At 39.9% G+C, this 23,449-nt stretch overlaps 1 protein-coding gene across 2 annotated transcripts in view; it reads left to right on the top strand.

Annotated features, from left to right (window-relative positions):
- The first annotated feature begins 665 nt into the window (after positions 1-665).
- The window catches only part of GASK1B (golgi associated kinase 1B), a 48,804-nt gene continuing 26,020 nt past the window's right edge, over positions 666-23,449 (top strand). Inside the window, exons 1-3 of one of the 2 annotated variants that reach the window (XM_049631226.1) lie at positions 666-745; positions 2,006-3,144; positions 19,330-19,544. In XM_049631226.1, the coding sequence (XP_049487183.1) occupies positions 2,247-3,144; positions 19,330-19,544 (1,113 nt within the window). In that variant the 5' untranslated portion in view covers positions 666-745; positions 2,006-2,246. Of the gene's footprint in view, positions 746-1,067; positions 1,276-2,005; positions 3,145-19,329; positions 19,545-23,449 lie in introns of those variants that run through there. The other variant, XM_049631225.1, reaches the window with a different exon arrangement.

The following is a 23,449-nucleotide window of genomic DNA, read 5'->3' as shown; positions in this document are numbered from 1 at the left end:
ACAAAGAAAAATGCTTTTGGAAAAATGCTTGAATTCTCATGAAGGTTAGCCAAAATCCACAGGTACTTCTAGGCCATTGTCAATAGTGGAATTGTTCCTCTCCTTTCTCTATGTGGCAGAACTTTTAAAAAAACAGAGAGGTCTGAGTTCGAGTGCTAAAGTAACAGTTGTATTAGAATTTTTTGGCATTTTATCACTTAGAAGATTGTTCTTTCCTTTTCTCTATATTTTAATTCCCTGATCTTTTATTTTTTATTGCATTGTAAAATGTAGTAGTTTTAGGATTATATATCATACGCTAATCTCTCACCCCCTCCCCACCCTAGGATCCCAAACTTCTTTTCCAGTGGGGAAATTGTTCCCTGTAGCCTTCCTGCCTTCTGACTCTATTTGCCATAGAAGCAAAAAAAAAAAAAAAAAAAAAAAAAAAGGAGCTTAAATGACACCCAGAGGTCATCAACCCTACCTTTGTGCCAGGACATGCAATCTCCCCAAGCCAATTACTAACCTGTTTTTAAAACAACCTCCAATCAGAGAGAATCCATGACTTCTTTTTGTGAGCTGTTGCACTGTGCAAGACCACACTATAAATGTCTTTGCCTATCTGTAAGTACTCTTATCTCACCGTTCTATTTTTTTCCTTGTGGAAGTTAACCCTTTCTTACCTTTTTATAAACCTGTAGGCCCCTTCTTCTCAGAAGAGTTGGCAGACACATGTGACTCAGTAAACAGTCAAGATGGTAAGGTGAGTCGTAGTTCCGGGAACCTGGGTGCTCTAAATCCCCAGCTACGTGGGAGGGACAGCAGGGCAACGGGATTCCTCATTTTATAAAGTATTTATCCAGCTGCTGCCAAGCAAACACTCCCAATCCCTTTTTAACTTAGGAGACTGACATTTCTGAGTCTGTTTCCAAACAGGACACTAGAGGGCTCCCAGAGGTTAAGAATAAGTGGAAAATTATTTGAATGAAAACTGCTTCTGTACGGCTTTTGTTGTTCCAGAATTTAAAATCAAAGTTTATTTTTTAAACTATTTAAAAAAAAAACAACTTAGGCATCTGAAAACTGGGATAGCAGCAGCCAGTTCACAAGTAACTGTTTTGCTTTGCAATCAGTAGTTTTCAAGGGAGCTTTTAAAGCTGAGCTGAAATATTTGAAATGTGGAACACTCTTGACCATGAAATATGTTCTACTTACATGCTTCAGCCTTTAAAAGTTCTTTGCATTACAGTCAGGGATTACATTCTTCCTGGAGCCAAGCATGGGGCCAGCTGTGTAAGTAAGGTTGCTTGTGAGTTCTTCTTTTTCATAATGTGAAAAAATAGAGCTAAAGATCCCTTTATTTTCTTTCAGCTGACTTTTGTGGGAAGAAAAGGAATGAAAAGCAGTCGGATTTGTGTTTTGTGTTTGTGTGTGTGTGTGTGTGTGCATGTGTGTGTGACTGAATCAATGTAACTTCTGTTAAGATATATGGATGTTTATGGTTTCATATTACAATAATTCCTAATGCAGGATGTTGAAACATACTCTGAAGAAAAAACTATACCATCAGATTAAGATAATATGTTTCTGAAACTGAATGTTAATACTTGATGCTTCTGCCCAATTTGTAATGCAGGACTTTAAAAAGTAAACACGGGATGGCAATAGATTGTTTTTAAAAACTACCTATCACTTGCCTTAAATTATTTCTAAATGTCAAAAAGGAAAAGCCTGGGTTGGTCAAATGTCAATACATTTCTTTCAGAATCAAATTAAATGACTCCAGCTACAAGTTATAAAATATTCTTGCATTTTAGGGTTTTGTTTTCATTACTCTAAACTGAGTATCAAATCTATACATCTATCTTGTGTCTATTTGTTAAACTCTCTTTAAAAAAAACCATTTCATGGTGGTGATATTTATGAAAGGAAAGGGTTACTTTTTTTTTTCCTTTACTCTTGAAGAGGAACTGAACTCGTCTGAGATTGTGACTCAGTTAACTCTGTTTCCATTCATTCTCAGACACAAGCCACACTTCTCCTCGGGGAAGCTGATAGGAGTTTAAACGGTTTGTCGTGGCGAGCGTCGGAAACATTCCCAACTTCATCACCAACCCTTTACACTTCCACCTTTACTCTACCCACTGGAGACCACTTATATACCTAAGCAGAGGCGACAGCTGAATTCAGGAAACCATGCATCATGTCAGCAGGAACCAACTGCAGACTTTAAAGTCTGCTCAACATGTGGATGCAGCAGAGAAATGACCTGTCCAGACAAGCCAGGGCAACTCATAAACTGGTTCATCTGCTCCCTGTGCGTCCCGCGGGTGCGTAAACTCTGGAGCAGCCGGCGCCCAAGGACCCGGAGGAACCTCCTGCTGGGCACTGCCTGCGCCATCTACTTGGGCTTTCTGGTGAGCCAGGTGGGACGTGCCTCTCTCCAGCAAGGAAGGGCAGCCGAAAAGGGGCCGCACCGGGGTCGTGACACCGTCGAGGCGCCCTTCCCTGAGATACCCTTGGATGGTACCCTGGCCCCTCCAGAGTTCCAGGGCAATGGGACCACGCTGCAGCTCAACGTGGTGTACATTACCCTACGCTCCAAGCGCAGCAAGCCTGCCAATATCCGTGGCACAGTGAAACCCAAACGCAGAAAGAAGTATGCAGTGGCATCTCCGGCCCTGGGGCAGGAGGCTTTGGTTGGGCCATCCCTTCAGCCACAGGAAGCTGCAAGGGCAGCTGATGCTGAAGTGCAGGGAGGAAACCTGGGCAAGGTTGGGGAACGACCCTGGAGGTTGATACGGGGTTCAGGGGTGCAGGTTGGTGGCTCAGATTTTCAGCGGCCCGAGACCAGGGAGAGCAACATCAGGATCTACAGCGAGAGCGCCCCCTCGTGGCTGAGCAAAGAAGACATCCTCAGAATGCGCCTGTTGGCGGATGGTGCCGTGGCCGGTCTTCACCCAATTTCCTCTAAGAGCGGAGCCCGCTTGCTGGTGCTGGAGGGGAGCGCCGCTGGCTCTGTGCCTGGCTGCGGCCCCAGCCCCTGTGGACTGCTCAAGCAGCCCTTGGACATGAGTGAGGTGTTCGCCTTCCACCTGGACAGGATCCTTGGGCTCAACAGGACCCTGCCGTCTGTGAGCAGGAAATCAGAGTTCATCCAAGGTAACAGCTTCACATGCTTCGTTATTTGCAGCTGTTGGGGATTCGGGTTGATTTTTCTCTTTTCCCTCACTCTCCTTTTCGAAATGATTTTCTCCACCCACGTTTCACATTTGGACAGCAGCAGCATGTCTTTCCATACGTTTGGCATTCTTTACTTTCCCAGCTTTGGGAGGATATGAGAGTTCCAGGGAAATGCTGTACTCAACATGCAAGAGTAAGCCCACACTGTGTAATCTTTGCTCTCCATTTCCCTCCCTGCACTTCCCAGTGGCTTATTAAATCTAATTAAAGCCAGTGGCAATTTGCATGATGAGAAGAGGAAGCGGGGTGGAGGCAAAGAACTTGCTGACAGTCAGGCATATTATTAGAGAGGTTACTATGGAAGTAAGTAGAATTTCATTCGTTAGGAGTTTTTAAAAGGAAAGGGGAAATGGGTTATCTTTCTTCAGCAGATGGAATCTTCTTAAAAAGCCCAGAGCCAGACCATGTTAGCTTCGACCCTTGGATTCTTTTACAGTGGATTTAACCTCCTTATTTTACAGAGAAAATGAAGCAAAAATAGGTAATTTGTTCAGTATATATGCTAACTAGCCCTACGGTTTCTTCAAGCCTGTGACTGCAATTTATTGAGCCCGATTTCTAAGACTCTCTCAGGTGACGGACGATTTGGCAGGTTCTGGGGATATGTAGCTAGTCACTTTAGTTTCAGGCAAAGGGGCTGATCTGTGGCCATGCTTATGCCATATAAAGGATATTCTCTGAATCCTGAGGCTGTTCCAGGCTTTGAATACCAAGTAGGGTGGGTCAGTGGCTCGTGTTTGCAAGCAGAATAATGCCAGAAATTGCCAGTATGAATCTAGGTTGGCCCAACAGGCTAAAAAGGAGCACAAAGGGATCATAAACTCAAAGAGTATTTTCTTGCTTTGTGTCATAAAATTTAGCATTTTATGGAGCCTGGACTGGAGTGGATTAAGATTCTTGGGAGTGGCCAAGAACTAAACTGCATTTCCAATGACTTTAGGATTATAATTTAGTCTTAAAACCAGTACTTCTTGAAGTACCAGTGATACACTTGGAAGTACTTGGAATTCCTTACTTATCCTGGTTCATGTCTAAGTGCTTCAGATTCACAGGTATGTTTCGATGTCTCCAGTTCACAAAATAGTCCATCATGATTGTGCTGATACAACTCAAACATTTAACAAAAGGTTGGTAAAAGCTAATTTTTATTGGGTGCTCGCTGTTGGCCATGCACTATAATAATTGATTCATACAATTCATACATGCCTTGACTGTATGTTTCTCACAACAGTGCTGTAAGGTAGATACCACTATTATTTACATTTAGTGGATATGAAAATTGAGACTTATTTAGCCAAAATAATCGGCCTCAACTTCCACAGCTAGTAAATGGCTAAGTTGAGTTTCAAACATAGACCTGGCAAACTGCACAACATAAGCTCTAAACCACTGGGCTTAGGTGACTGTGTTACTTATTTTCCAAAGTGGAACACCCTGGAGTAAAAGAAGATATTAGTGGGCATTGAGATAATGGGTATATACCAAGTCTGTCTTGGGCAAAGCAACACATAGCATAGAGTGACTTTTATTATCCTATACTGTCATTCACTATCCTGTCATAAAAGCCCCTGTGTAGAGAAGGTGAATTCTTGAATAGATCCTGAGGCATAGTACCCCAATATGGCACTCCCCTGGGATGCTCTTGGATGAAAGTCCAAAGAATAAGATAGTGGGTAGGAACTTGGAGCTGTTACCAACCATGAAATGTTACAGTATCTCTGTGTGGCTCAGTTTCCTCAACTGTAAAGTGACAATAATACCTGCCTCATGAGGTTATTGTTAGTGAATCCATGAAAAATACGTGGAATGAGTGCTTGTCACACAGTAAACCTTCAATAAATATTGTCTATTTTTGTTACTACGCTATACACATGAGGTACCAAGCTCACTGAGTCACTCACATAGCCTCCAGTCCTCACATAGATATCATTTCTTTATGTGACATGAACAGGTCTAAAACCCTGGTTTCTTGATTGCTCAGTTAAACTTTTTCAAAACCAGGATTCCTTGAATATATTTCATTCTGTGCTCTAAATATCCAGCATTTTGGGGAATAAAGAGTGCAGTTGCATTTGATTTGAAGGAGAGGTTTATAATCCCCATACATCCTAGCATTCTTCTCTTGTTTCGGAAGTAAGTAGTGATGGAAAGAAACCAATGAGGTTGTATTGATATGACTCTCCATGTGATGAGTTAAATACCTAAGATTATATCTCAAACAATACTATATCTTTCTTTGTTTTTTCACTTCTCCTATGTAGTTATTTAAAGATGTAAAATCAAGTCAATTTCCTCGGGAGTCTATGAGATGATTTAAATATAGTTATGAACACTCTACACAACATAATTCTACTTATGTAGGCTATTACATTGATATAAAGTACATAAATAGTTCAGTTCTGCTCATGGTAGGAGATGTATGTGGACAGTCTTAGCTTCTTGGTATCTCTCTCTCCATCCACCAATTTCTAGGCTTTTCCTGACATGTCTTCCCTTTCTTGATTTCCACAGAAGTGTGTACTTTCCTCTGGGAGCCTCTTATTCTTCTTTCGGTCCAAGCTTAGATTTGTTTCAGCCTCCCTGTCTACATAAGGAGGTGATAGATTTTACCTAGTTACCCACGACCTATTTCTGCTTCATTCTGTATCATCTCTTTGCATTTTGGTTGTTCATTCAATCATCTTTTTTTCCCACTAGGTCTGTAGATGTGTGAAGGCAGAGATATTTCCTGTCTTGTTTTATCATTTCTAGATTCTAGTGGGGAGTCTGGCCCATAGTAGGTGTTCACTAAATATTTTTGAATGAATGCAGGGATATAGTCTGAGCCTGTTCCACTGACTCCTAACAGTAAACCTGTATTTGCTTCCATCTTCCCATACTGAGGACAAGTACTAACATTTTTAGCCCTAAACATTTGTTTTAGTACTAACAATTTTAGGCCTAGATTTCTCCTGGAGGATCTTACAAAGAGCTCATCCTAGAGGTAGTGGGAAATGTCCTTGGCAGTCTCTGTATTATGCAAATAATAAGGTTGATAGAGCTTGTTCTTATGAGGACCATCAATTTAGTCTGCTGGCCTCACACTATAGTTATTCGATAATGTGTTTTCTGTAGGAGGAAGTGTTGGATTTAGTTTAGGTATGTATTTCTCTGATGATCTGGCTTGGTCTAAAATAGATATTTTAATATCTGGGAGAGTGAGTAGTCAGAAAATCCTGTAAGTAATCCTGTCCTAAGCGTTGTTTCTGTTCTGACTTTTGATGAATGTTTGTGAAAATAAATTCATGCTCAGTACCATTGTAAACTCTGGGTCTAGAGTTCTTTCTTGTCTAGCAAGAAAGCGGGACACAGGATTAAAATTCGAGAGATGGCTAATGTCCGGGAAAAGACAAGAGCCCCGACTGAGTGTCCTTGTTCCATTTTTATTAGGATCAGAAGGCTTACAAACATGGTGATGCACGTGCACAAAGAGACAATGAAACTGTGAATAGTAACTCATGGACGTGAAGGAAAGTGGGTTTTGAAGATATGTGGGGCTAGGGGTTTGCGTTAATATGAAACAAAATCCTGGTTCCAGGGGAAGGTTGTTTACAGCAGACTTAGGCACTATGTCTGTTAACCTAAACTGGTCTAGGGGACAAGAAAGAGCATACAACCTCAGGGTCAACAAGGCACCTTTCTTTTGCTAATTATCTCTGCTCTGGGCAACCTTGCCCCACAGCCGGTCTATAGCCCTATTTACCTGTTTACCTAATTTGGTTCTTCCTTCCTGTGAAAGCAGCTTTCTGCCATTATACTAAGCTGGGGGACGTTTCCGCCCTGAATACCTAATCTTGTTTACCTCATATACCTTCATATTGGGGCCTTTGCCCTGCCCTCTCTATACCTATTTACCTAATCTTATTTACCCACACTTGCGTGTGAACATACTAGAGCTTTCTGATTCTTTATGCCTTGTTAATAACCCATCTGTGCAGGCCCAGGGAATTCCTGACCTTATGGGAATAAAAACCAAGAACATACCACAGTACCAAGAACATAGCTAGTATGTATTGTGAATCAAATATAGATATTTGGCTTATCTAAGTAAATCTTTCCAAAAAACCTGTGCAGTAGAAGTTTTTTAACCTTCACTTTAAGTTGATAAAAGATAGGGACGCCTGGGTGGCTCAGTCAGTTGAACGTCTGACTTCGGCTCAGGTCATGATCTCACGGTTTGTGAGTTCGAGCCCCATGTCAGGCTCTGTGCTGACAGCTCGAAGCCTGGAGCCTGCTTCGGATTCTGGTCTCCCTCTCTCTCTGCCCCTCCCCTGTTCACACTCTGTCTCTCTCTCTCTCTCTCTCAAAAATAAACACTAAAAAAAAAAATTTAAAAAAAAAAGATAGAAGAAGATTGCTCTCGGTCACACAATGAGTTGGATATCCAGAAAGAACTTCCTTGTCTTTCCTACTTTCATCAATCTGCTTCCTTCAACAAATCCATTAAGGGCCCTTAAGGAGGTCTTCTCCCTCCATCACCACAACATATTAGTGTATCTGGTTGTTTAATATAGTGAAATAGATGGCTTACACAGTGATGCACCAGTACAGGCTACGAGAGCCTCTTTTTCTCTCAAGGAGTCACCTACCCTAACCACAGCAAAAGTAATGTTGAGGTTAGGATATACTAGGCACCGTTTTAGGTACTGTTCATGAGTTATCTCATTAAATCCTCATAAAAATTTTACAAGGCGAGTACTCCATGAAAAACGTTTTGTAGACACAGTGGTGGAGGCCCAGAGTAATTACGAACTTTGCTCGAAGTCATGTAAATTGCCTGTATGTAAAAAGGATACGTGAGATGCAAGAAGAGATGTAAAAGAGAATCAAATGCTATGATTAAATGATCTACCTGCCCCCAGCCTCTCAGATTGATCTTTCCGTTGATTCAGTCCAAAGACGAAAGGTCTCCGTTATAAAGCTTGTCTTCAGGTTTTGTTTGTTTCTTAATTACTAAAACTGTTGTGGGTGATCCTTTCAGCACAGAGCCATTAGCTCAGGCTAGCTTGGGACAGGTCCTTGATTGTATAATTTGATGACTTCTATGTGATTCTCCTTGAATACAAAAAATATGTATGTGAAATTAGTGGACTCGCTGACCTTGTACTGTATGCCAACCAGTTTTTGACAGATGCTACTCCAAAGATAACCCAGAAAAGAGGACGGGTGTACTTGAGGAAAGGCAAGGTTGTAATTAGGTAGGGAGTGCCAGTGGTGTACCATGCTACAAAATCTAGCAATTATCACTGGAGCAGATGCCTATCCTGGGCCTATCTATGGGGGAAATGCACAGTTGAATCGGAATATAACATCAAAGGGCTGTTTTTAAAAAATCATTTTCTGAAATAATAACACCTTCTTCAATTGTGAATTTATAATGAGTCTAGTGTTATGCATCACACCATTCCTGTACTGCATTTGGCGTCTTATGTCTATTGTATCACTTAACCAGTATATAAAGCAGATACTACTGATACTTTAAATACAGGAATCCTGAAATTCGGCAAGATTTCTGAAACTTGTCCAAGGACACATAGCTAATGAGCAATGGAACTAGAATTTGTAACCATTCTGTCTGATACTAAAGCCTCCTCAAGTTGATTCTCTTAACCCATATTGCCTCTCAGATATAACTTGGTATAATTATAGGATAGTGGCAAAAATGGGCAAATTTTAGCATGGTGATTTCTAATTTGCCACTACACCAACATGTCTACTTAATTTCTTTTTTCAATTCAACAATTTAACATTGATGATACTTTTATGCAAGAAAAGTAGGACATATCACTCTGAACATTGCTGCAAGCTTTTTGTTTTGTTTTGTTTTTTAATGCAAACCAATGCTTACCAGATTTTCTTGTTTTACCATAAATGATCATATAGATGCAAACGTGACTGAACGTAGTAGTGTATTTTCTGCCAAACTATTGCAAAAGTCTTAAATCATTTCAAAGGTCACCAGATACTATACGGTGCCGATACATTTAATTTTTTTAAACAAAATATTCTAAAATGTTTATCTAAGATTAGAAAAGCAGACTACATTCATATAAAAGTCAAGAGCATAAGAAGATCCAGCACCCCTCTGTGATCTTCGATTTAGCAGCTTTGCCCAAACTTCCCTAGCAGTCTGCACAGTAATGTGAATGAATCCCAAGGGACACCATTTTGGTAGCATTTAAGCATTATACTATTTTTCATGCCCAGCATGGAAGATGCATTATGTATGCTTTATTTTTAGAATGCTGTCTTATTGCCACAGAGCTGTCATACCGAATTAAGGTAGCCTGGTTCCAGGAATTCTGTATGTCAAGGCTGCTTAGATGACAAACTGTAGGCACCCCACCAACTTCCATATGAATTCATTGTAGATCCCTAGTTGCTCACTGTTTCCCAACTTGCATTGCCTCATTTTATTATAAAGTAGGAGAAATCCAGTGTGTATTTTCCACTCTCTTTTTGAGTCCGTGTGGACAGCACTGTACGTGCTGAGTGATGGGGCAGTTGCCAGAGCGGGGGGACAGCACCTGCACATTTCATGTGGTTTTAGGGTCTCAGGTAAGGACAGAAGCATTGTGTAGGGAGTAATGAGCATAATATAGCTGTCCCTACAACCTGGAAACACATGGACTCTAAATCCTAAAAATCTTGGACGTATGTACCAACTTTCTTAAAATATTTATTTGGGAGTGTAGGAATCACGTTTTGTTGTTAAAAATCTGGATGGAAAAGATTGTGTTCTTTATCAGAAAAGCCCTAAGGTTTTATCTTTAGCAATCAGATTGAGCTGGTCAGCTTAATACTTTAATTCCCTGGCGAACACAAGTTTGCTGGCATCCCCTCCAAGCAGCACTCTGTTCCAATGTCCTCTTGTTTGCTCACTACATACCTTCATAGACAAGCGAGGGGACCTGGTAACCTTGTCTGCCAGGCCTCTGCACCTTGTCCCTTGATCCCACACATGGCTGCGATAGAAAGGACATGACTAGTTACCACAGCATAAAACATGCACGTGCCTCAGTCCCATGCAATCTGCTCACATTCGTCTTTTCTCCTTTTAAGAAATACATTATTGAGCACCTACTCTGTGCCAGCTGCTCTTCTAGTCATTGGGGGCCACATCAGTGAACACAAAAGTCAAGACTCTTTGTGGGGCTGACACCAGTGGCCTGTGTGAGAACTCGGGGGCCCGAATCTTTTGCCACTGATTTCAGGATCCACTCAGAACCTTCGGGATCCGCTCAGAAGCTGCCTGAGCTCAAGGTTATGATCTTTCCATTAGTACTAAATCTGTTTCCATCTTTAGATTGGTCTATGGACCACACGGGTGCAGAAGGACTAGACAGCCTCATTCTGATTTCAGTGAATGGACAAATATTGCAGTCATATTCAGTCGTAATTGATAGCATTTACTGTCTATGTGTGAAGCACTGTTCTAAACATGGGGAAGAAGCTGTGAGCTCTCTAATTCAAATAGCTTTGTAGTTAAGGGTGTGGATTGTCATATTAGTTTTCTAGGGCTGCTGTCACAAAATACCACAGGCGGGGTGGCTTAAACAACATACATTTATTTTCTCACAGTTCTGGAGGCTGGTAATCTAAGATCAAGGTGTCCATAGGTTTGCTTTCTTCTGAGACTTCTCTCCTTGGCTTGCAGATGGCCACCTTATCTTGTTCCTCTCACATGGCTTTTCCTTTATGTGTGCCCATCGCTGGTGTCTCTTTGAATTCTAATATTTTCTTAAAAATTTTTTTTTAACGTTTATTTATTTTTGAGACAGAGAGAGATAGAGCATGAACGGGGGAGGGTCAGAGAGAGGGAGACATAGAATCTGAAACAGGCTTCAGGCTCCGAGCTGTCAGCACAGAGCCCAACACGGGGCTCGAACTCACGGACCGCAAGATCTTGACCTGAGCCGAAGTCGGCCGCCCAAATGACTGAGCCACCCAGGCGCCCCTCTAATATTTTCTTATAACAGTACCAGTCATTTTGGATGAGGGTCTACCATATGGCCTCACTTTAACTTAACTACCTCTTTTTAAAAATATTTTTAAAATGTTTTATTTACTTTTGAGAGAGAGAGGGTGAGGGCAAGGGGCAGAGAGAGAGGGAGACAGAATCTGAAGCAGGCTCTGCGCTGACAGCAGAGAGCCCAATGGGGGGCTCAAACTCATGAACCACAAGATCATGACCTGAGCTAAAGTTGGATGCTTAACTGACTGAGCCACCCAGGCACTGTTTAAGTACCTCTGTAAAGGCCTTATCTCCAGATACAATCACATTTTGAGGTATTGAGAGCTTCAACATATAAGTTTGGAGGAACACAATTCAGTTCATAATAACTAGCAATCTAGACTTCTAGTTTGAATCCTGATTCTATACCAGTTGTGAATCAAGTGGCTGTGTGACCTGGGATAAATTAACTTAATCGCTGTGAGCCTTGTTTCTTCATTAGTTTAATAAGGATGATGAGAGTAAAAATAATGATGATGACAGTGCTTAGCTCATGAAGTTGTGCAAATGAAGTGAGGTGATATGTAAAAAAATATTTCTAAAAGTGCCTAACACATCATAAGGCTCAGTACATGTTACCTTTTCTTTTCATCCAGGTTTAAAGCTGATTTAGCCCTTTGTGATGCGTTTGCTTAGATTTTCTTAATTTGTTTATCTGGATTAATGTTTACTTGAACTAAGTAAACAGGCACCTAACATGGTCATTTAAAGAAAGTGCTTGGAGTTGATAGTGGATTGTAACAATATCTACCATGCGGGGAACACTGAACACTTTACATTTATTATGTCACTGAATTTCGCAATGGCCCCATGCATCAGATATTACTAGACAGATTTTCTGTGGAAAAAATGAGGCTCCGAATATAACACATGTCCTCCAGAGGTCCACAGGTCATGTGTAGTGGGGTAGGAAGAACCCCATAACCTTGTTCTTCATCACTGTACTATACTATCTCCCATAAGCCCTTCATATCATGTGTTAGTCTCCAGGGTGGTAGCCTGGGGCCTTCCCAGTTAATCACATATTGGGATTGTAACCTGCTTTTTCCCACTGTCCCGCAGTCTGACTCCTGAATGTAGCCATGATGCCTTAACTATTCCCCTTCTTATGACACTGATCTGGGGTCAGGAGGAGAGAGGCTGGTGGGTCTTTCCACCACCCCATTTTTATTATTCCAGTGACTCACAGGATTATGGAAACATGGAGTGACTATTGAGCACAAGCTGAATAGAACCTGGTCATGGAAATCTCTGCATATCCTCACCTCCGTTTCTCAAGTTTCTCTCTAATCTTTCTTAACTCATTTAGAGTGAGGACAATGAAATCACTGTTTACTGCAAGGGTATCGCACCAACCAAACTTCGATTCTGAGACAATTGACTATTCCTTGGATCTTCAGAGCTATAGATAAAACTTGAGGGATTCTGAAAAATTCATTCGTTCATTCACTAACATTTTTTGAATGCTTGCTTTCATGCAGATATCATGTCAAGAGATGGAGGTCCAAAAGTGATTAAGAAATACTCCCTGTTCTCACAGAGCTCTCAGCTTGGAAGGTAGCAACAGCTAAGCAGATGTATCATATAAAATGGGTATAATAAGACTGCAGTGGAGATATTTTTAGGAGAACTTGCAGGCATAGAGAGGGAAAATTTAGCCCAGAATGTGTGCATAGGGTGGTGGGTGGAGCATTGTAAAAACTTTCCAGAGAGCTAATGTCAGAACTGGATCTTAAGTCGCTGTGGGTGGAGTGAGAGATGGGGTGGGTGTTGGAAGGGTAGAGAGAATAGAGGTGTGGAAAACTTGTGAAGGCAGAGGTGCTTAGGAAACTGCAGAGTTAATAAGGAGACTAGGGTTTGGGAGGGTTGTAGGTGGGGATGAAGTAAGATAAAGCTGTGGTCTGTGGAGAGTGGCTGGGTTTTATGTCATGTAAGGACATGGACTTTATCTTGCAGATAATGGGGAATCATTGAAGGGTTTGAAGAAGAGGAGTGATATGATGAGTTTTGCATTGTAGGAAGGTCACCCTGGGCAGGAATTCATGGCTCTTTTATCTACATTAATAAACACTACCTTATTATCTACATTAATAAATTGCCCAGGACTGGGTCACCCTAATGTGACCAGGACTTTGTTCACAAAATATGATTGTTGGTGGAGCCTGGCTCCATCATCACCCCCACCCCCCTTGGAAGTCACATTTGATTTCTGTTTTCTAAATGGAATATCGAGATAGGAATTTTCTGGGAGTTTTCATTTATACAGTGGCAGTCCAGAGCAGACCTAGAAAGCAGAAGTTCCTGTCCATTAGTCTGTTCAGAACAGAGAAGGACACTTTGTTTTTAAAGCAGAGCTGATGATTTAGATTATTTAAGCAGTTTGTGATGGAGGAAGTCACAAGACATTCTCCTTTCCTGCTTCCTCAGCTTCACACTTAGCTAACTCTTGAGGAAATATGGAGATTATTTTAACTCAGTCCAACGTAGAGAAAACAACTTATAAAGTGAAAAACAGTTATATAAGTAAATAAATACTTTTTTGGTTGTTTGAATAAAAGTGTTACAAATCACCCAGAAATCTGTTTCTGGTACAAGTCCCCGTAATCAGGATTTGGTTGGCTATAGAGAACCTGTACATAGGTTTTATACCTATGTATGTACCTATGCATAGGTTTTATGATTTAAAAAAAAAAAAAAGAGAGAGGCAGAAGAATTCTGCCTTTCTTCTGCCTCTCTCTTTTTTTTAAATCATAAAAACCTAACCTAAGTTTGGTTCTTTTAAATATTTGACCGTGCTGTATTTTTCAGTATATCATTAGACTCTCACCCACCCCTGAGATAGATTTGGAAGGTACTCTTCTCAGACCTTGGGGAACTCGGTGCCTCAGTCAAGCTGACCGAAGGACCTGGCTCACGTCCTGTGGAGACCAGTGATAAGTCAGGGATAGAATCAACATTTGTGATTTCTTTTTCTACCACACCTCGTATTCTCAGCTCCTTTTCAGCTAAATCTCTTCCCCTATTAATTGTGACATTTCAGCACACAGCTATTCTAGGGTACAGCCTTTCTTCATTTCTTAACTTTGCACTGAAAGCTCAGTCTTTATGTTAGTCCTTCACTCGTTCCCTTCAAACACTCATTCAACTGGCAGATATTTTTGTTTGGTTGTCATTTGTGTGCACACTTGTCTTTCTCCACTAAACTCTAAACTGTCTGAGGCCTGGGCCTTGCCTGACCTGGGGACCTTGCGAGTCCTCCGTGTTTGCTCTGCCTCGCTGAATCCTTTCTGTCTGAAACCCGTGAACTAATAGGTCTATTTGAGGACAATTGAGGGACCATTGTAAAAATTTGTGTTTTGAATAAGTAAATTAACAACATTTGAAACCCTGAGCAGAAGGACTCATCGAATCCTCCAAATTTCCTCCTTGCTCAAGGCTGTCCCAGAATCTTGTGTTCCTGGTTTATCCTCCCTCACATTCACTGACTTGTTCACATTGACCAACTCTAAGCCAAGAGATCTTACCTGCTTTTTCCCTTCAGCCTAATATTTTTAATTGCCAAAACCCTACTGGGATAGTCACTGAAAAAAAATTAGAGCAGCCAGTACTTAAGGGATCATTAACAACTAGTTGTTACACCTGCTACATCATCATTGGCATTAGACCAGCACCAACAGTTGCTTTTAGCAATTGGAGATCCAAGGCATTGAGGTTTGTCTTCAATGCGTTGTGGATAGTTGTGGTGGAATCGGGCAGAATTCATTTCCTATAACAAAGATGAGTCTCAAGTTTTGATAGGCCTTTGTTTTCTTTGATAGGTTTTGTAGTCATTTTTAATGATGGACTCTGAACCTGAATTGCTACTTCCCTTTTTGTCTTGGTCGCAGGGAGCCTTGGAGCAGTCTTGGAACTTGGCCCATGTGGTAGAAAGGGTTTTTGATTTCAGAACTCAGGACATCTTTACTAATTTTTGCCCGGGGAGAAATGCAGACAGACACTCACAACTTGACCCAGCGTGCTTAGCATTCACCTTTAGTTCAGCAAAACTAGGCAGTCAATGTTCCAAGTGGAGGGCATTTCATAAATCCAGGCAAAGGAGATTGTATATAGCACATTCTTAGTGAATTTTCATGTTCATCTTTTAAGAAGAATGTCTTCTTTGTCTTTCGAATAAAGAATGACTTGGGAGAACACCAGCAGTAGAGGAGATATTCAGATTTTGGGGAAAAAATAAGTTTTCTGGCAAGTCTCATTTTTAAGGCAGCTGTATAACCTTTAATTCACATGAACACCCACATATCTTTGAAAACCTGCTTTCTCACCACTCTGACAGTTAAAATTTTATCTCTTCACTGTTAAGATTTCTCTAGAGAGTACAGTACTGCATCATTTTGACAAACCTGAATGTGAAGAGATGAATGTCCCTCATCTCTGAAACACTTCAGGGTAAGTTGCTTTAACCAGTTTCCTGTTTTCAGAGGCTATTTTTCTGTCATTCCTTCAGATCTATCAAAGTTCATTTAATTCTTTTAATAGCCATATTTTATAAAAAGTGGAATTCTTTTCACAGTAGTACTCATAGCCCTGAGATCTGGAGCCGTACTGACTACTGTTATCTCAAGGGCCATATGCACAGAGACTCAGCAAGAAGACCAGTGTGTGGATGGGACCCACCCCACCCACGCTCAGCCTGAGAGGTACTACTCATCCTACTTTCTTCTTGCTTTCTAGAAATCCCCCTTGCCTGAGGTGCATGGATTTCCAGCACAGCAGGATAGAATGTTTTTATGTTATAGTCAGTATTCAAAATATTTTGCTGAGGGGACGTGAATGGATGTGGAGAAAAACCCGGAATACTAATTGAAAATGAATTATTCCTATCAGCTTAAAGCTCCCTTTGGAAGATCGAGAACAGCTTTTAAAATAATAGTTTAGAAAATGTATCATTCACACAATTCGATGTGCTAAAGTAGAGAAATGGTAAATGAAATACAGTACACTCATAGACTAGATCAGGGGCTGATTCACTGCAGTCTGTGGGCCAAAGCTGGCCCCTCGCCTGTTTTGAATGCCCTGTGAGCTACAAATGCTTTCTCCAGTTTTAAATGGTTGAAAAAAATCAAAAGAATAATAACATTTCTATGACACTTGAAAATTCTATGAAACGCAAATTTCAATGTCAATAATAAAGTTTTATTGGAACACAGTCACATCCATCTGCTGATATATTGTTTTTGAGTGCTTTTGTGCTATAGCAGAGTTGAACACTTGCTGGGGGAATAGTTGTGATGGAGACTGGATGGCTGTCAAAGCCTAAAATACTTTACTATCTACCTTTGACAGTTTGTTGACCACTGGGCTAGATTATTGTATGGCAGTTAAAGTGATGCTACTTAAAAATATTTAATTATAAGAGAAACTCTTGTGGTAAAATATTTAGTAAAACAATTGTGACACACTGTATATACAAGACAGTCCCAAATGTTTATTTTCTTTGCCTGTTTGCCTCTTTCTCCTGGTGGAAATGTAAACCCTAAGAAAATAAATAGAAATGGGCATTTATTTATTAATTTTCTTATTTGGAGTTTCTGGAACAATGCTTGGCATACAGTAGATACTCAAAAAACAAATAAAGGCAGCCGAAGACTGATGAACTGTGCAATTGCATAATGTATATGTGTAATAACATGTGTAATAATAATAATAGTTACAGCAAAAGCTTTCTGGGCTGTGCATATATGTTAGGCATCAGGTTGAGGACTTTAAATGCATCCTAAAAGCCAGTTTTAGAAGGTGTGTTATCGCCACCCCCCAACCCCCCTTTTTTTCAGAGGATAAAAGCAAGGCTTAGAGAGGTTGCTTAACTTGTCTAATGTTACAAAGCTAAGAAGTAATGTGACCAGAATTCAAAAGATCTGTTGGATTCCAGAGTCTAGGCTCTGATCATAAGCTATACTTCTTAAATTTCTAAAAACAATTTCCAGTTTTTTAGGTGAAAAGAAAGGGATGGGGAAAATACCAGAGGTCAGTATATAAATAATATAACCAATTACTGGGACAGAAGATTATAGATGATTTTTGTTTTCTTAGCCTTACATTTTGATGTTTTCCCACATTTCCTGAAATGAGTAGATTTGCTTTTAATTGCTTTGAAAATAAGAAACAAATGTTTCTAAGGGAAAGGAAAACAGCCCAGAAGGTTAACTGTTCCAATTGTTTATGTAGATCATTTCCGTGTTTCTCTGAGGGCCTCCTGTGACTTGTTGAGGAACCTGCTGGCCTGTCTCCTGTATTGATTTGTGTTGTTGAGCTTCAGTATTAGGTTTCAACTCCCTTTGAGTACTTCCTAGCCCTCAGAATCTAAAGTGCTATCTGTGTATAACTTTTATCTAAAGACACTGATGGCTAGAACTTCTTGGTGTTTATCTTTAGAAATCTAAAGTACGTGTGTCTTTGAAAGCTGTGTTGTGTCTTCCACTCATATTTGATTACATTGGTCTCTACATGTCTCCCACTGCACGATGGACTGCTTTTATGTGAATTTTATTACTATGATTTTTTACATTGGTGCAGTATTTGGGGTACACTCATTTAAAATTATATTTATCTTCTATCTAAGAAGACAGTTGGGTCCCAGCAGCCCCCAAATCATTTAGGAAAGTCAAAGGAAATAAAAAGGGGAGATTGATGTTACAGATGAAGTTCCTTAGTTTGGATCTATGTTGTTTATTTATTTTTTTTTTAAATTGTGTGTCAATGACTGTTACATAACTTCCAAAATCTAAAGGACTTCTTACATACCCAGGTCTAAACTAAATTGCCAGGCTAAATGGAGGAAGAGTTTTTTTTGAGCTAAACTGGAATGCAGGTTATCAGAATGATTAAGTGAATGCCACTAACATTACTGAGGTCACTGTAATAGCAAATTCAAGAGAGGTTGTAGAAGATGATGGTTTCCTGTAGTAAAGACCACACAGACATAGGAACTCTACAAGAAGGCAAACAAGCTAGATGGTAAAACAAATGCCTTTAACAAAAAGGAATACAGTTATAGATTGAGTATCTCTCAGGTTATGTGAAAGGGCTTTTAAAAATTCCTGTGATGTGTCTTAGACATTCCAGTCATAATTTGAGAGGCCTCTCTTGTCCAGGCCTGTTAAGAATGAGTTAAGTGGGCTTTTCTAGCACTTTGTGACTTATTTATTTTTTTTCCCAAGAGCATCATTCTGATTTTTAAGTGATAAGCAAAATCACTTAACATCATCTCTCAGTGACTTTACTTGGCAGAAATGGGGGCTTGAAAGCGATGTTATTGGTTTTAAGCTTGAAATGTCATTTAATGGACCCTTCATGGTCTTTTCCATTTATGATGACTTCACTCAGGCTCATCATTCTTTATATAGTTTAGCAGTGGAATTTCTAAACTATCAAGAGTGAGACAAAAGCAATTAGGGTGACAGATTTTTTTTGAAAACATCATCTATACAGATGCAGTTGAAGAAATGACATTTGCTTAAAAGCACTTTGTGAGGTTATGTGTGAATAAACGTCCATTATGAAGAGTGCTGTTTCCATCAGAAAAGAAAAAAATTTCCATCTTGCTCCTTTTTTGTGTCTTTGGAGAATATAGTGACTGATGTGAACCAAACAATTTCACTTTTAAATTTGCGACTTCTAAAAATTCTTTTTCTGTGGCCTCAGAAAATCAGACAGTTGTTATTACAAATAGCAGCTCCACTCAGACATTGAATAGACAATTATAAATGCCTGGCTTCTTTCCTTTTTCGTGGTAGCTGGCTTTTAGATGTGGAGTAAAACCACATTAACCAGAGGACGTTGTTATTGGTGATTAGTGGCTTATTGCTGGGCCACATCTTTAAAGCGTCTTGTTTCAAAAAGCTTTCCTTTCATTGTCCAGCAAGGACCATGAAATATCATCTACTCAAACTCCTGCATTTGGTAGGTGAGAGATTGAAGCTATGAGTGACTGCCTGAAGGCACATACTGAGTTAATATCATGCTAAAGTATGTTTGTTTTTTGGATTCTGTAGATGGCCGCCCATGTCCTGTCATTCTCTGGGACTCATCTTTATCTCCAACAAGTAATGAAACTCACTCTTCTGTTAAGCTCACCTGGGGAACTTACCAACAGTCATTGAAACAGAAGTGCTGGCAGAATGGTCGAGTACCCAAACCTGAATGGGGTTGTACTGAAATACATCATCATGAGTGGTCTAAGCTGGCACTCTTTGATTTTTTGTTACAGGTAAGTTTATCAAATCACATTAGTGGTTATCTAAGACTGACACTGAGTTATAGAAGTCTGACACTAAGGAATTTTCTGTACCTTGAGTTTTTGTGAAGCCAGAGTTTAAGTTCTACAATGCTATATTTGGCAAGTATAATACCACATTACAAAATTTTGTGTTCTTTTGGGAAATATTCAGAAATGTCCCTCAGCTCTTTTATTAGTTTCCGAAGGAGTAATTTTTCAGTTCTTCAGTTCTGCAATAATCATAGAACCGATTTGTTGAGGAAACCCATGAAAAACTCTTTAAGGGGAATGGTCTTCTCGTATTTGTGAGGTGGATAAACTGATGTTTGATGAGGCTAAGGAACTCATCCAAGTTCTTACAACTACTAAAACCTGGAGGCTGGAGCTGGGTTTCCCTGGGATCTGTTGATGGTAAGAATTTGTCTTCTTTCCACACTGAAGTTCCATCATTCCACATTGTGTTTCACTGGTCACTTGGCCATGTAGCTTATGGCCACCATTTCTCTTGTGTTCTTTCCAGTAGTTTTTTGCAAATATTTAATTAAGATTGGATATTGTAGAATAATAAATATTGGCCATCTACTTAACTGAATGACTCAGAATCCTACAGGTTTCCTATAACTTATCTCCTTTTGATAAGGATCTCATTACTCTTGATCCCTTCATTCTGATTACTGCTTTTCCCTTTCTCCATTTTAGAAAAACTGATTGGCTGCTGTTGTTGCATTGTTAAGTAGTATTTTGTGGAAATTTAGGTCTGTCTTAGGACATTTTCAAAACATTCCCCTTTTGTTTTTAATTTCTTTTACTTAAATTTTTTTTTAAATTTTTCTTTATTTTTGAGAGACAGACAGAATGCAAGTGGGGGAGGGCCAGAGAGAGAGGGAGACACAGAATCCAAAGCAGGTGCTGGGCTCCAAGCTGTCAGCACAGAGCCCACTGTAGGGCTCGAACCTATGAACCATGAGATCATGACCTGAGTCAAAGTCAGATGCTTAACGGACTGAGCAAAGCAGGTGCCCCTCTCCTGTTGTTAATTCTGTGTGTGTGTGTGTGTGTGTGTGTGTGTGTGTGTGTGTGTAGGAACTAGAATGGGTTAAAATTGTAAGAAGGAAACCAGTTTAGTGCAGAGTCACAGTCTAAGGCATAGGAACTTTCAAGAGGAGGATGATATATGTTGTCAGTTCTGCAAAGCCATCAGTGAGAACTGACCTAGAGAGCAGGCCATTTGGCAAGGAGGCAGTCAAGAGTCACCAAAAACTGTTATTGAGTCCAGCTATGAGGCTCAGACTGGTTTTAAGTATTGTATATATATCGTTATTCCATTTAATTAACATACTGACTCTGTGAGATAGGCATCTTTTCTCCATTTTATAGCTGAGTAAAAGGAAACTGAAGCATAAAGAGGTTATTATCAAGAACTGTGGAAAATCTGAGATCTTACCTTTCTTGAAAGCTAACAAATTAGCCAGCCACCTGTTCATAGATGCTAGCAGGTGACAAAAGATTCCTGGGTCAGAGACAGACAAATGACTTCATTACTCATGGTGGAGAATGTTCCTTTGCCCCTCAAGTCCCATTGGGTTGATACAGGGTGGCCCTGGTGAATGCTGCATAGAGTGGGTTTGGGTCATTACAGAGAAACCCTAAGCTTAGGAAACCCCAATCTTATAGAGGCTGCTAGCAAACCTGTCCAACCTTTCCCTGGAAGGAGACATTATCTTGGTCAGCAGACAAATCAAATCTGCTTTCCACATCAGAGGGAGATACTCTTTATATCTTCCAAGGCTATCTGCTATACTAACATCTTTGAAGAGACAGTGCAGAGCAAAATCTGATGTCAGATTGCATAAGATTGCAATGGAGAATTGTTTCTCAACAGTTACCTAAAACTTGTTTGGTATTACATAGCTAGTAAGTTCTCAAAGAGAGGGGTCAGCAGGTTCGGCTACATTCCATATTTTTTAACCATTACTGTGTGACAACTACCAGGTTATCCTTAGGTTAATGAAGGGAGTTGATGTGATGAAATGTATTAGCAATAAAATGAAGAATGAGTGAAGATTTCTAGGGCTAAGTAGGTAAAGATATTTACCATGAGGCCAGGTGTTTGGGGAGTGGTCAATATAGATGTTGAAGTTCCTGAGGGTGATGACTAGGGGCAGGATGGAGAGGAAATTCATGAGCTTGGAAGTAAAGTCTATGAGAAAGAAATGACTTTGAGGTTTGTAACTGAGTCACATTAAGAGCTAACTTACACCGAATAAAAGGCAAACCCTTTAGAAGTTGTCTCTAGTGACATTTGTTTTAATTCTGGAATCTTCAACTAAATCTCAACCTACCTTCTGTTTTTGTCATTCTCCTTTCTACTGAGGGAAACAACAACTAGGGTTCAACCGATAATAATGTATTTATGCAATTCCTACCGTGCATTATACTGTAGAAATTGACACAGGGTAGCAAACTAGTAAAGATGGTTTATTCCTCCATCCCTATCCCTGTTTTGTTTTGTTTTGTTTTTAAATCACTTAGGAAAGAATAGTGTATGAAATAAAGATAGATACCTATAAGAATGGCTGGATGAAATAATATAAAATTTCTTACTGGTATAAGGTTAGCAAGGGAGAGCATTTTGCCATAAAATAGTAAAGAGGGAAGAGTCTGACTAAGATTGCAGGCTGTAAATGATAAAGAGGATAGACACAAATGTGAGGAAGAATATGGGGTTGGTAATGTTCATAGGATGCTTAGGGTATCCTAAATGTACCATTTGTCTGAAACAGAGTCATTTAGGGAAGTAGTGATACTCCCCGCCTATAAGAGATATCATAGATCACGGAGGAAGAGAGCTTTTTTTTCACAAAAGGTGTGTTCACATTGTCACACTCTCTTCATTACCTTGACTGAGTGAGAATAAATTCCAACTGAGCCATGGTCTCCTGAGTGTGTCAGCAGCTTCTATCATCATGTCCGTTGTCTGTGGTCTTTAGGATGAATCTAGGCACCTCACTAGTATAAGTTTTCAACAAAGATAAGTATTTTAAGTTCTTAAACTATTAATAATCTAACTATTATATAACACTTTCTATGTGCTTGGTACTGTTCTAAGCATTCTATACTAAGCACTGAGATATTAACTTATTTAATCCTCATAACAATTCTATGAAGTAGATATTATTATTATTATTATTATTATTCATATTTTAGAACTGAGAAAATTAAGACAAAGAGAAAGTAAGTAATTTGGCTAGAGTCACATCTCTGGTATCCAATAGAATTTGGAGTCGAACTCATGAGTTCTGGCTTAAGAGACGAACTTGTAAGCAATGCTTTCTTCCATTCATTTTATAGGATAATGGCACCATCATCTTCCAATTTCCCAAGCCAAGAATTTGGGAGTCATTTATATGCCTCGTGATACTTATCCTCACGTGCATACAGTGACCAAATCCTTGGTATCTACCCAATCCATCTTCTTTTAGGTATGGCTTGTGCTCCTATCTTAGTTCAGGCTTTGCCAGTTATTACCTGGATGATTCCCTCCAGTACACTCAAACTGCATGAGGCAAGATCACATTTGGCTTGAGATATTGGGCATCAGTCTGCTGCTACCTCTGCAGAAACTGATTCTATTGGCAGGTCAGTTCTATTTGTAGTATATCTTCTTTTTCCTTCTGCCTGGGGGAGGTGGTAAGGGTGTCTTTCACATTCTTGATAATCCATGAGGCTGTGATCTCTGCAAAACTTTACTGGAACCTGTTCAAGTCATGACACAAGATTGGACTTTCCAATTTTGGCTCGGCTAAAGTACTGAATCTGAAAGTCAGAAGTTAATTCAATTGTTCAGAGTTAATTTAGTTAGTATCTAAAAGAGTATATCAAATTATGCATATGAG

This window comes from Panthera uncia, chromosome B1 (genome assembly GCF_023721935.1).
Source record: "Panthera uncia isolate 11264 chromosome B1, Puncia_PCG_1.0, whole genome shotgun sequence".
NCBI classification, from domain to species: Eukaryota; Metazoa; Chordata; class Mammalia; order Carnivora; family Felidae; genus Panthera; species Panthera uncia.
Note: the sequence above shows the minus strand (reverse complement) of the source record. Positions and strands in the feature narration are given on the sequence as shown.